The sequence below is a fragment of the Zingiber officinale genome, chromosome 8B (genome assembly GCF_018446385.1).
Source record: "Zingiber officinale cultivar Zhangliang chromosome 8B, Zo_v1.1, whole genome shotgun sequence".
In the NCBI taxonomy this organism is placed as follows: domain Eukaryota; kingdom Viridiplantae; phylum Streptophyta; class Magnoliopsida; order Zingiberales; family Zingiberaceae; genus Zingiber; species Zingiber officinale.
The window spans coordinates 40,428,231-40,440,311 of record NC_056001.1 but is presented as its reverse complement, the minus strand read 5'-3'; the positions used below and the strand labels follow the sequence as shown (position 1 = coordinate 40,440,311).

Here is a 12,081-nt window from a genome sequence, read left to right as displayed (position 1 = left end):
TTTAGGGCACTTACTTTTATAGTGCCCATGTTCCCTACACTCAAAACATATAATATGATTTTTATTTTTAATTGAAATATTTTTACCTTCACATGTAGGGATGACACTTGATCCTCCATTTGATGTCTCTTGATTTTTGGAGGATACATCATCTTCTTCTCCACTTGACCCAGATGTAGAAGCTTCTCCTTCTTCTTTATCCGGTGTCAATGAAGGTTTCTCCCCCTCAATCCTAGAGGTGGAGGCTTCTTCATCTTCATCTTGTACATGGAACAAGGAATATGCTCATTCCTTGCTCTTTTCGTTGCATTCCTTTGAAGATGAGCTTCTTGGACCTCTTCTTCGGAAGTTGAGCATCTCTCAACTTCGAAGTCCTCTTCCTCTTGGCCTTGATCCAATGAGTCGCTCTCTTTGGATTTTTCTTGATTTGGTATAGTGGAGGGGATCTCATGAATTTTTGTCAATTTGCTCCAAAGCTCCTTGGCATCCTTGAATTCTCCAACTTGAGCTAAAATTTTGCTTGGCAACAAATTAACCAATAGCTTGGTCACTTTGTCATTTGCCTCGCTCCTTTGAATTTGCTCTTTGCTCCATTTGCTCTTCTTGAGGATCTTGCCTTTTGAATTTCTCGGAGCTTCAAAGCCTTCCATTAGAGCAAACCATTGCTCTATCTCCATCATCAAGAAATTTTTGATTCTTGATTTTCAAGCATCGAAGCTCGTCATTGTGAATGGTGGAGGCACCCTTGTGTCGAATCCAAATCCATCTTGAAATTCCATTTGAAGTTGAGCCTTTTGATGAAGTCTTTGACTTGAAGAATTTTGCTCCGACTTCTTCATCCTCTAGTCTTGTTGCCCCTTAATTCCGGCGATGATTCCGGTGAAGAGCGACCTCGCTCTGATACCACTTGTTAAGATTGATTTGTAGCTAGAGGGGGGAAGGGGGGGTGAATAGCTCGCCTCGCTCGTCGTTGCTTGCTTGTTTCTTGGTGATGATATGCAGCGGAAAGAACAAGAAACAAAAATACAACACTAACACAAGGATTTATTTGATATCCACCTCAAGAAGAGGTGACTAATCCAAGGATCCACACACACAAGCACTATCCACTAATAAAAACACTCATTTATGGTAACTACCGAAGGCGAAAAAGCCTGTACAATACTCACACACAAAGATACACAAGAAGAACAAACTATAAGCTGATAAAACAGTAAACCTTACAAGATTTACACAGTAGAAACCCTAACTTGCCTTTCTTCTTGCTTGTTGTTTCCTCTTGAACCTTGGAAGTGCACCAGTACCTGTTTCCAAGAGCCTCCAAAGAACTGGTCGTGAGCTGCGAAGAACTTGCTATGTAGATCGGAGAAGAATCGGGTGAAGAGGATTTTGGAGAAGACGCTCGCAATGGATTTATCTAGCACCAACGGTTGGATCTCAATCGATTGAATTGCTCTCAATCGATTGGGGAGGCTTTGGATCGATCGGTCGATCGATCCAGAGCGCCTCTATGCTCTCTGGAAATCGCCTGAATTGATTGCCCGATTGATTCAGGGTTCTCGCGTGATTTCCTGCCTCTCAATCGATCAGCCGATCGATTGGAGGCTCCCAATCGATCGGGTGATCGATTGGGAGGACTTCTGTGTGAACGGTGATTCTCCCCAATCGATTCACTAATCGATTGGGAAAAGTTTTGTTGTGGCACCACACCCAATCGATCAACTGATCGATTGGGCAAGAGTCAATCAATCAGTTGATCGATTCAGCTCACTTGTGACTTGCCAAATCAAGTCTAAAGTCCCTTGAACCAACATCCGGTCAACCATGACCTGTTGGAACATCATGCCTAGCATCCGGTCACCCTTGACCTGCTAGGACTTCCTCACCAAGCGTCCGGTCAATCCCTTTCACCCACTTGGACTTTTTATCCTCGTGCCAAGTGTTCAGTTAACCTTGACCCACTTGGACTTACCATCTCATGCCAAGTGTCCGGTCCTTCATGACCCACTTGGACTTCTTCCACCAGGTGTCTGGTCATCCTTGATCCATCTGAATTTTCTTTTGCCAAGTATTCGGTCAATCTTTTGACCTACTTGGACTTCCAAACACAGGTGTCCGATCAACCATGACCCACCTGGATTTCCGCATGTCTGGCTTCATTCACCAGGACTTTCCTTTTGCCTAGCTTAACTCACTAGGACTTCCCATCTGCCTAGCTTCACTCAACAAGACTTTCACCTAGTTTCACTCACTAGGGTTTTCACCTGGCTTCACTCACCAGGATTTTCCCACTGCCCAGCTTCACTCACCGAGACTTTCATCTAGTTTCACTCACTAGGATTTTCCAATTGCTTAACTTCACTCACTAGGTCTTTCACCTGGCTTCACTCACCAGGATTTCCCTTCTATCTAGCTTCACTCACTAGGTCTTTTACCTGGCTTCACTCACCAAGATTTTCCTTCTGTCTAGCTTCACTCACTAGGTCTTTCACATCTGTCTGATTTCACTCACCAGGACTTTCACTTTCTGCCTAACATCACTCACTAGGACTTCCCAGTCAAGTATCCGGTCAATCCTGACCTACTTGACTCTTCTTCACACTCAGACTGGTCAAACCCTACCAGAGGGGAATTGCTCCAGCAATCTCCCCAATCGGATGATTGCACCTGCAATCTCCACGTATTGTCTGTATTGTCAAACATCGAAACCCAAATATCAAGACTTAAGCTTGAGCCAACTCAAGCTTACTCAACCAGGTCAACCTTGACCTAGGGATATTGCACTGACATGAGGAAAGTTACGTGAGATGCATGTGGCAAAGTATAGGAATATTCCCTGATAAATAGTTATTAGTTTCTGACAGGTGGTTGTGATTCTCTTACAGTGTTGTCCCCTGATAATAATCCTATCGGCACTTGGGCCGACCGAGAGTAAACTGAGAGTCATGCCTATGAAGAGTGAGGGACTAAGCCCTGATGGTCCGATCGGCGCTGGGGCCGACTAGGAGTAGATTGAGAGTCATGTCCATGAGAAGTGAGGGACTGAGTGTAGGGGATCCTACCAACACTAGGGCTGACTGGGAGTAGACTGGAGTGATGCTCATGAGAAATGAGGGACTGAGTAGAAGGGTCCGACTAGCGCTGGGGTGGACTAAAAGTAAACTAGGAGTCATGCCCATGAGAAGTGAGGGAATGAGCCCGAGGGGTCCGACAGGCTATAGGGTCGACCGGGAGTAGACTGAGAGTTATGCCCATGAGAGGTGAGGTACTAAGCCCAGGAGGTCCGACTAGTGTTGGGATCGACCGGGAGTAGACTAAGAGTCATGCCCATAAGGAGCGAGGGACTGAACCCAAGGGGTCCGACCAGCTCTCGAGCCGACCTGGAGTAGACTGGGAGTCATGTCGATGAGTAGTGAGGGACTGAGCTTAGGGGGTTCGACCGGCTCTGGGACTGATTGAGAGTAGACTGAGAGTTATGCCCATGAGAAGTGAGGGACTAAACCCAGAGGTCTGATCGATGCTGGGCCGATCGGAAATAGACTGGAAATCATGCCCACAAGGAGAGGTGAGACCTTGTTCGGGGGACAATGACCCGCTAGAACACGTACTCCCCGACCTTGACTGTAACTCCTCTTGACTCTTAACCGCTATGTCACCTTGACTATTGGCCCCATCCTATCGCTGGGTCATCCACTATACACCGTATTAAGGGTAAATATGATATTTATTGTATTTTTATTCTCAAAACTTTGACAAATCAAATAGTTGTATTCGCAATCATACCTAATTAGAGCTGGTAAGCCAAACAACAATATACATGACTAAACTCATTCTATCAAATCTATTTACATTTTCGTTCCTGCACCCCAAACCATGAGCCTCCTAAATCTCTCTATTATTTCTCTCTTTGGCTTCACCACTAAATCTAACTGCGTCACCTTTTTTTGAGCCCTTGCCGATCTGCGTCCAGCAGTAGCGTCGGATTTTCCCCACGTCATAAACATTTGTAGATTTTCCTTTTTAAAGTTATCCTTTTTCTTGTTCATAGAGAATAACAAAGCTTCATAGAAGTGGTAAAAGTTCGATTAGGAGAAAAGACAGGAAAAACTGGTGCAATTTATCGAAACTGCAAAAATTAACATATATTCAAGCAAATGATGCTAATAGTATTCTGTTCTAGTTCAGTTACATTGCGTTGTAGGAAATGATCAAAGAATAAATACATATCTTCAACTTCTAATCAAAACAGCTACAAACAATATGCCGAGAAACACTAATCTACGTTCTCTTTTGAATTAGTGTAACATATATGCTAAGTCTCAGCAACAAAAGAATAAAGAATCCCAAAGGGAAAGAATGCCTATCTTCTCTTCTGTAAATGCAAAAGAATATAACTTTTCTATCTAGAACACTATTAAAAAGAATGTATGTATCTTACTAGTGAGTTCTTAAACACCAGAGGAGCTCCAAATTCATCCATGGAGCTCCAAATTTGGGTGAGACGTGGAGGTACCTGCAACATCCGTCGGTGCCCATGCAGAAACTGTGTACAGAGGCTGATCCAACCACTTGAGAGTGAGTCCATCACCTTCACCTTCCTTTTCTATGTTGTAATGATCACAGGAGTGCATTCTCAGTATCATCTTACTCTGAAGCATCTCCCTTTCACCAATGCCCATGCATGAGAATCCACCCTCCGCCATCATCTTCCTCCACTTATCGAAAGTTTGATGCCTCTCGGTTCTCTCGTTTCCTTCACAGGCAACTATGTTCCTGATTTCCTTAGCAAACACTTCTTCCACCTTGATCCTGGCATGGCTCTCCTTGGGCAGAACGTAGGCCATGGAGTCGAATAGAGACGCATAGTAGCCAATTGATCTTGCAAGCCTTGCCTCCCACTCTGGCTCATTGTGATCTGCTTCTTGCTCTGCCATAATGAAAATTTCCGGGTTTGTGCTCCTAATCAGGCTCAACAAATCCACCAAGGCCTTCCCACTCTCGTCGCTGAGTGCCTTGTGCATGGCCAGAACACAATTCACTGCAACACACTCCTCCTTAACATGAAGCATCCAAAGCCTCACATCTTCCATTCTATCAACCACAGAGTGGAACTCAAAAGGGAGGCGCAACGACTCTGCTAGCCTCGTGAGAGTGCATCCTGCGTCTTGAAGATCCTGCCTAGATTCTCCCACTCCGGTGATCTTAACGTGGTTTGGAGGATTAGGCCTGGAAGCTAAGCTCTGGAGCAAGCTCGGCCATTGAAGACCTTGCCTGATGTCGAAATCTATTATGTGCACTCTATCCTTCCCTTCAAATGCCCGCAACAACCGCTCATTCAATGTGAAGTGGATAAATTGGAGGACTGGAGTTACACAATTGAGGACTCGTAGGGCAATGGCGTTGTCGTCCTCGGCCGGGTCAAGGAGGGCTTTCGGTGGAGCAACGGAGAAAATGTGCTGCCGGTGCTTCACCACGCGGAATGCTAAGGCCTCGGTGTAATAGGCCACCAATCGGTGAATGGGAGAGCCCGCTGGGGTTGCCAAATCCCCGAGTCTGGCTAAGAAAAAATTCATGGCTTCGTAATTTCCAGAACTAATGGACTCCACGCACGATGTCAGCAGGCTCACCAGTTCCAGACCCTGCTGCTGCTCCATCTGGCTTCTGCCTCCATCGCTTCCCACACCGCTGGAGTTCAAATTGCTGGAAGAATCCTTGGCAGAAGCAAATGCGCCAGAGGACGAACTCGAAGCAGACTGTGACGCATTGTTTAGCTCTTCGCCTGTGTTGGAATCGTTCTCCGGCCGAGTGGATCCTGGCACCAGAGTTTGGCCCGAAGAAGTGGGAAGTGGAAAACTTGCTGCACTTGGTACAAGAAACACCTTCTCTTCCTCCTCCCCAAACGAGGGTTCTTGAGTGGGCTGAGGCAGCCATGCCTCGCCCTCGACGTCAGCTGTCCTCGTCCTCTTGGCTCGGTAGTCGTCGCACGAGCCCCCGTCATGGAATCTCTTCGAGCTCCTCCTCTGCGCCCAAACTCCGCTGCGAGCTTCTTCGGTTGCGCCCCATGATGGTGCATGCGCGACAATGGATGAAGTAGACGAGTGGCGCCTGAAGGAGCAGTTGCTTCCCCGAGCGTCGGCCGCTGGCTTCTCGACAGACAGAGCCACCCGAAGGGGATCTTTGCGGGAGGAGAAGCCGCACGGCAGGTCGAGTGGCTGGGTACCCATCGGCTTCTCCTGCAGATGGAAATGACAAGATTGCAACTGCACGGAAGCGTCGATCCTCAACTTGTTGTGCCTCGGCGATAGCAACGTCGATGAGCACCCAGCCAACATCCTCTTCCACCGTCGCGTCCAACTTTGCTTCTTACAAAAATACAAATTTGCCTATAAAAAACCAATTTTCCCCCTATCTATCTATCTATCTATCCACGTTTTTTTCCTCCTATTGATCTTTTTTTTTTCCTTAAACGAAAATGTTTGAACACTTCAAGAATTTAGAAACAAACCAAAATGTCTTTGTTTTTGGAATTCAAGAGAAAAAAAAAGTGAACTCGTAGTTAAAATGAATGATATCTTTGAAATGACGGTTTTGAAAACTGCTAAAGAATCAAAGAATAGTTGGAACAATTGAAAACACGAACAAATCTCGACTCGGTAACATTAAAAGGAGAAGCCGAACACAGAGCCATGGACATCCCACAGCGCAGCTCGCAAGGATTCTCTGGTCATGATAAAGGCCTCTGAGCCGCCGCCAGATATCACCACCATCTCCATGATCCGGACGAAGAGAGAGCAAAAACAACAGTACAAGAAGAAACGAAGGAAAAGATAAACTTCAATGTGTCAATCTTCTATGCGAGTTCTGAAAACATTTTGGAAGAAATAAAGAAGAAGAAAAAACAAGAGGAAATCCTAATGTCGTCGTCTTCGTTTTCCTGCACCTTCGCTGCTTCTCCTTTCGCCCTATGCTGGCGCGAATCCTACGGCCTACTCCCAAGTCACGGAGAAAACGCCAACGGCTAGAAAAAGTGGGTTACACAGGACCGTGCCCGGGAGATGACATGTGACCGTCCGATGTCTATCGGGCGGATGAAGCTGTGGCTATTTCCGACCGTTGGGAGTCTACTCGGCGATATGACCGTTGTAGGGAATTAAGAAACCGGTGCAGGTTCGGCGGTGACCGTACCGCGGAGAAGCTTTCGTCGCAGGCTTGTCTTGCATGTGCATCCCACCTGGGAGGATTCGAGTTGGTTGCACACAGGACCCGATCTGGACGTGTGCAAACAGGAACTAGTTGGTTGACAATGACAAGCAATAGGGCACGGATACGTAAGCTATCAGGAAAATGAGTCCAAAAGCAGAGATTGTGGGAGCGACAACAACTGAAATGAGCTGTGACCATGTCAGAATTAGTTTAAGGATTTTATATAAAAGAAAATTTGCATCCAAAAACTTTTATTTCCAATTTCACACCTAAAATATAACTTCATCACACGCCACTTCCTAAACAAGAACAAGTGCATTGTTTCTTACTTTGGTACTATGTCTGGGGTGTCCAGTAGCAGATTTATTTTAATGCACAGAATCAATTTTAGACGTGTGTATGTTTTTAGAGAATTTTTTTTATTCCTTAGTCACTTGATGTTCTATTATAAATAAATTTTATAATTTATCTGTCTTCATATAATCTATAAAGGGACTATAAAAGACACTTAGTATTGATCACACAGATATGGAGGAATGTCAATATAGGTACATAAGTGTTAGACATATGGTGAGATAAATTTTAAGTTATCAGTTTCTAAGAATCAACCTTTGATTATTACGCTAGAGATATCATACGTTCACCGTCTGCGCTATGCTCTGAGAATATTAATTTCTCTAAAAGGTGTTGCTTATAGCTTCAAGCCTATTATCGTATATAATTTTAATTAAAAATATATGTTCATGTGTTTCTTCCCATAAGTAAAATCACTTTCAATTTTTTTACAAGTCTATGTTTTATGAGCTAAATAATTCTAGGATATACAATCGGCTCCACATTTCATATGCCAAACAAATTCAGAAAACGAAGTGAATCTTGCCATGGTGCACTAGCGTTACTAGTTGTTCGAATGTTGTATGCATGTGTAAGGGCGGAGTCAGGTAATAAGTTACCTAAGCTGTAGCCAAAGGTGAATCCAAGATTTTATATTTGGGATGAGTCATATAATGAAAATCATATGCTCTTTTGAACCCATAAACTACCCGAAGGCACTTATCAAGGACCTAAGCACAATCTTAAATACTTGAATGATTAAAAATAGAAAAATTTGACTAAATTAGCAATTATAGTCCTTAATAAAGAAATCTAACATAGCATAATATAATCACTATGTTTATATGAAATTCCACCCCATCATGTTACTAATTTGTGCTATGCATCACATAAAGTGTCCGTCACTTTCATGTTTTTTAAAATGAATAATGCAACAACATCTACATATTATATTAACATTATCTAAATTAATTAAACAAAAAGAATAGCGAAGTATGTTTACCTTCCCATCCATGCCACATATAGCAACTGAAGCTTCTTCCCTACATGTAAAAGTCACAAAACCAAACCCTCTAGACCTTCCACTTTCCATGTCAATGATAACTCTAGTGGCATAAATACCCGTGAGTATAATGTATTGCAAAGATTAAAAAGAAATCAGAAAGACAACCACAACTTACCATCAACAATTTCATAATTCGTAAATGCTTCTTTTAAACTCAATCATTAGTGTCAAATGAAAGACCTATGAAGTAATAAGAGCATCATAAGCTGTGTAACAGAAAATCAATAGCAAGGCAATAAGATATTCTAAAATGTATTTTTATCAAACCTCCAATAAATACTTTTGAAGTAGATTTTTTTTTCAGAGCTTGCTAAATTTAATTTACAAAGTAGCAACAAATAGGAGCAACAGATTTCACAAAGTAGCAGATTTTACAGATGGATAGGGAGTAAATAGGAACCCAAGATTTTACACCACAGCCAACCTCTCCACCAAATTGTATAGAGCAACAACGAATAGGAATTCACTTCCTCCAACATACCTACAAGCTTGCTAAATTTACAGAGCAACAGAGTTTTTTCAAATAGATGGAATGGCATATAACTAATTGTAATTAATCTCATAGTCAAAGATCAAACCATAAACTTAATGTACATTCAATTAAGTATCAAATATAATCCTCTAACTAAAAAAAAATCAACGTTATTTTAAATTTTTTAAGTCTTTAATGATATCTTCTATGCTCATATTTCTGACAATTTTCTCTCTCAATATATGCTATTAATACATCCGAGAGAAAATTATTGGTGCAGTTTACACTAGCAGTCTAACTCAGGTTTTGATGAATGACAAGTAAGTTAAGCTAAATTTTATTGTGATCTAACCACTTTGATTAAATGTGCAGGAAATCCAGTTAGGTCAACAGGCCGATCGGATAGCTGATACGAAGTCTAAATAGGTCGACAGGCTGACTGGATATCTAGCAAGAAATTCAACTAGGTCGACTAGCCGACCGGATAACTGATACGAAGTCCAGATAGGTTGACGGGCTGACCAGATATCTGACAAAAAATTCAACTAGGTTGACAGACCGACCGGATAGCTGATACAAAGTCCAAATAGGTCGATGCGCTGACCGGATATTTAGCAGAAGTCCAGCTAGGTCAAAGGGACGATCAAATAGTTGGCATGAAGTCCAGACAGGTCGACAGGATGACCGGATGTCTGGCAAACTGCTAAGTTAAGGTAAGTCACTGAAGGAGAGTAACCAAGTGAGGATGTGTCCCGGTTGAAAGGATAGTAGGTGTCGATCCAGTTTAGGTCCATTTGGGATCCCTAAGCTGAGACCTTGACTAGTTTCTGGTTTTGGGAGGGCATGAACTAATTATTACCCTTTCTTATTAATTAGTATTTATCCTAACACTTGTTTTGTAAGTTATTTGAACTAACGTTATTTTGCAAGACAAAAGGAGAAAAATTACTTTCGGATGAACAGTGTCGAAGGCGCCTTCATACTATTCATAGAAGGCGCCTTCCATAGGATATATTTTGGCCGAAGTCGTAGATAAGTGCCGGACTTTTTGGGATCAGATTTCCCTCATTGGAGGCGCCTTCCATGGCTATGGAAGACGTCTTCCATGTCTTTTATAAGGTTGTCTCGAGAAGGCATTGGAACAACACTGATATATGAGCTATTGAGCATCTGTTTGAGCTTCCGACTGCCCCAAGCTCTTGCTACGACTCTGCTGCGAAGCTGCTGCACCTGACAACTGCTCCAAGAACTTCCGATCGTGGCCAGTAGATCAATATTGACACACGAGTGCTCCTACTTCTATTTCTAAAAGTGTCGGTAACATTTCATTTATGTACTTGATTACTGTAAAAGGGCAAATGCAATGTGTTGCACTTGTTCGAACTTTCTTTGCACTCAATTTCCTCTTTCGGAGGTACCGGAAGAGGTCTTTAGTGGATTACTCATCGATAGGTCCGCGGGACCTGGTCTTGGAGTAGGAGTCACCGAAGGCTCCAAACCAAGTAAACCACTTGTGTTCTCTCTGTGCTCTTTGTTTTCGTTTGTCTATTTCTTGTTCCGTTGTATATACTTTAAATTTTTAAAAGAAAAAAAATCAGTTTTTGAAAACCACGTGATTCAACCCCCCCTCCCTCTCTCACATGTGTCTCGATCCAACAAAAAGTATCCTCCATTTTGCTCTGAAGCCTTATTTTCACAATATTCATCATAGAAAATGATCGTTCTGTAGTAGCAATGGAAATCGGAAGAGTAAACACAAGTATGATCACTCTAAAAATGAGATTGTATGTAACAGATTTGTTAGTCTTCACCAATCATTGACATAATTCTGAAATGGTTGAAAGATTTTTGTAGTCGGGTTCTTTGACTACATTATACTCATAATGCTTCAATTGCATCTCCAATTGTTCTTTTTCTTCTCTTGTAAAATATTGGGCATAAAACTTTTCAACTGATTTGCATATATCCTCAATTTTGAAAGACTCCATCGCATTTTAAGGATTTAAGACATTACTAAGAATGAGCAATTCCATAGCATCATCACTAAAGCGTCCATTAATTTCTTGCAATTGTGAATCTATCGAAACATAAAAGAGGTCTACCTGATAATGATGCTCAATGGTGAAATTGTCTTAACGAATGCAGACTCGTCCTCGTCTATCAATATACGGAGCATTGAAATCAGGAATATCAATATTTTGAAGTTCACAAAAAGATTTCACTTTTGCAAGCAAATCATTCCATTTGTTATCCCTTATATGTTGAAGTAAATTCTTGGTAGATAATACAAACTCCATTATATTTATAATATCTTGAAACTTACTTTGTAAAGTCTGACAAAGAATATTTATGATCCCCATAATTTCATTTATAAGATATAAGATGAATACAAAATCAAAAGAAGTCGTTTAATCATAAACAGATGTTGCATCTGCTCGTTGAGAAGGAAGCCCATCATCCATAACCTTGAGCAATACCGTACACGATGCACTAAACATCTTAATTAGGCCTTTCAATGATCTCGAATGAGAACTCCAGTGTATATCAGCAGTTCGTTGTAAAGTACCTATCTGATTAAGTCCATGTCCTCTCTCGAGTTCATTAATAGCAATCAAATGTGCAATGTCATCCGCATGAGCATTCTTCAATTTATCATTACGCTTACATGAAGAACTAACAATATTAACTATAAAAGTTAATCTATCAAAAAATTGATGAATAGGTGTCACATTTTTTGATGCTGCAATTAAAGCCAATTATAACTGATGAGCAAAGCAATGAACATAATAAGCACCTCTACAATCTTTTATAATCAAAGCTTGCAATCCATTAAATTCACCCCTCATATTACTAGCACCATCATAGCCTTGACCTCTAATATTTTGAATATTCAAATTATAGTGAGCCAAAGTAGAATATATGACATCCTTTAAAGTTAAAATCGTAGTATCAGATATATGAACAAGCCCAAAAAATGTTATTGAATGAATCCATTAGTATCAACGAA

At 41.8% G+C, this 12,081-nt stretch overlaps 1 protein-coding gene across 1 annotated transcript; it reads right to left on the bottom strand.

Moving 5' to 3' along the window:
* Window positions 1-4,141: 4,141 nt before the first annotated feature.
* On the bottom strand, window positions 4,142-6,992 carry LOC122013401 (protein DWARF AND LOW-TILLERING-like). The gene has a single exon (XM_042569664.1). The coding sequence runs from the start codon at window positions 6,330-6,332 to the stop codon at window positions 4,473-4,475; it is 1,860 nt and encodes a 619-aa protein (XP_042425598.1). The 5' UTR covers window positions 6,333-6,992; the 3' UTR covers window positions 4,142-4,472.
* Between the last annotated feature and the right edge of the window lie 5,089 nt (window positions 6,993-12,081).

Bases quoted from the DNA above. Each gene is read 5' to 3' on its own strand.
- LOC122013401 (XM_042569664.1), bottom strand. From the start codon at position 6,332: ATGTTGGCTGGGTGCTCATCGACGTTGCTATCGCCGAGGCACAACAAG.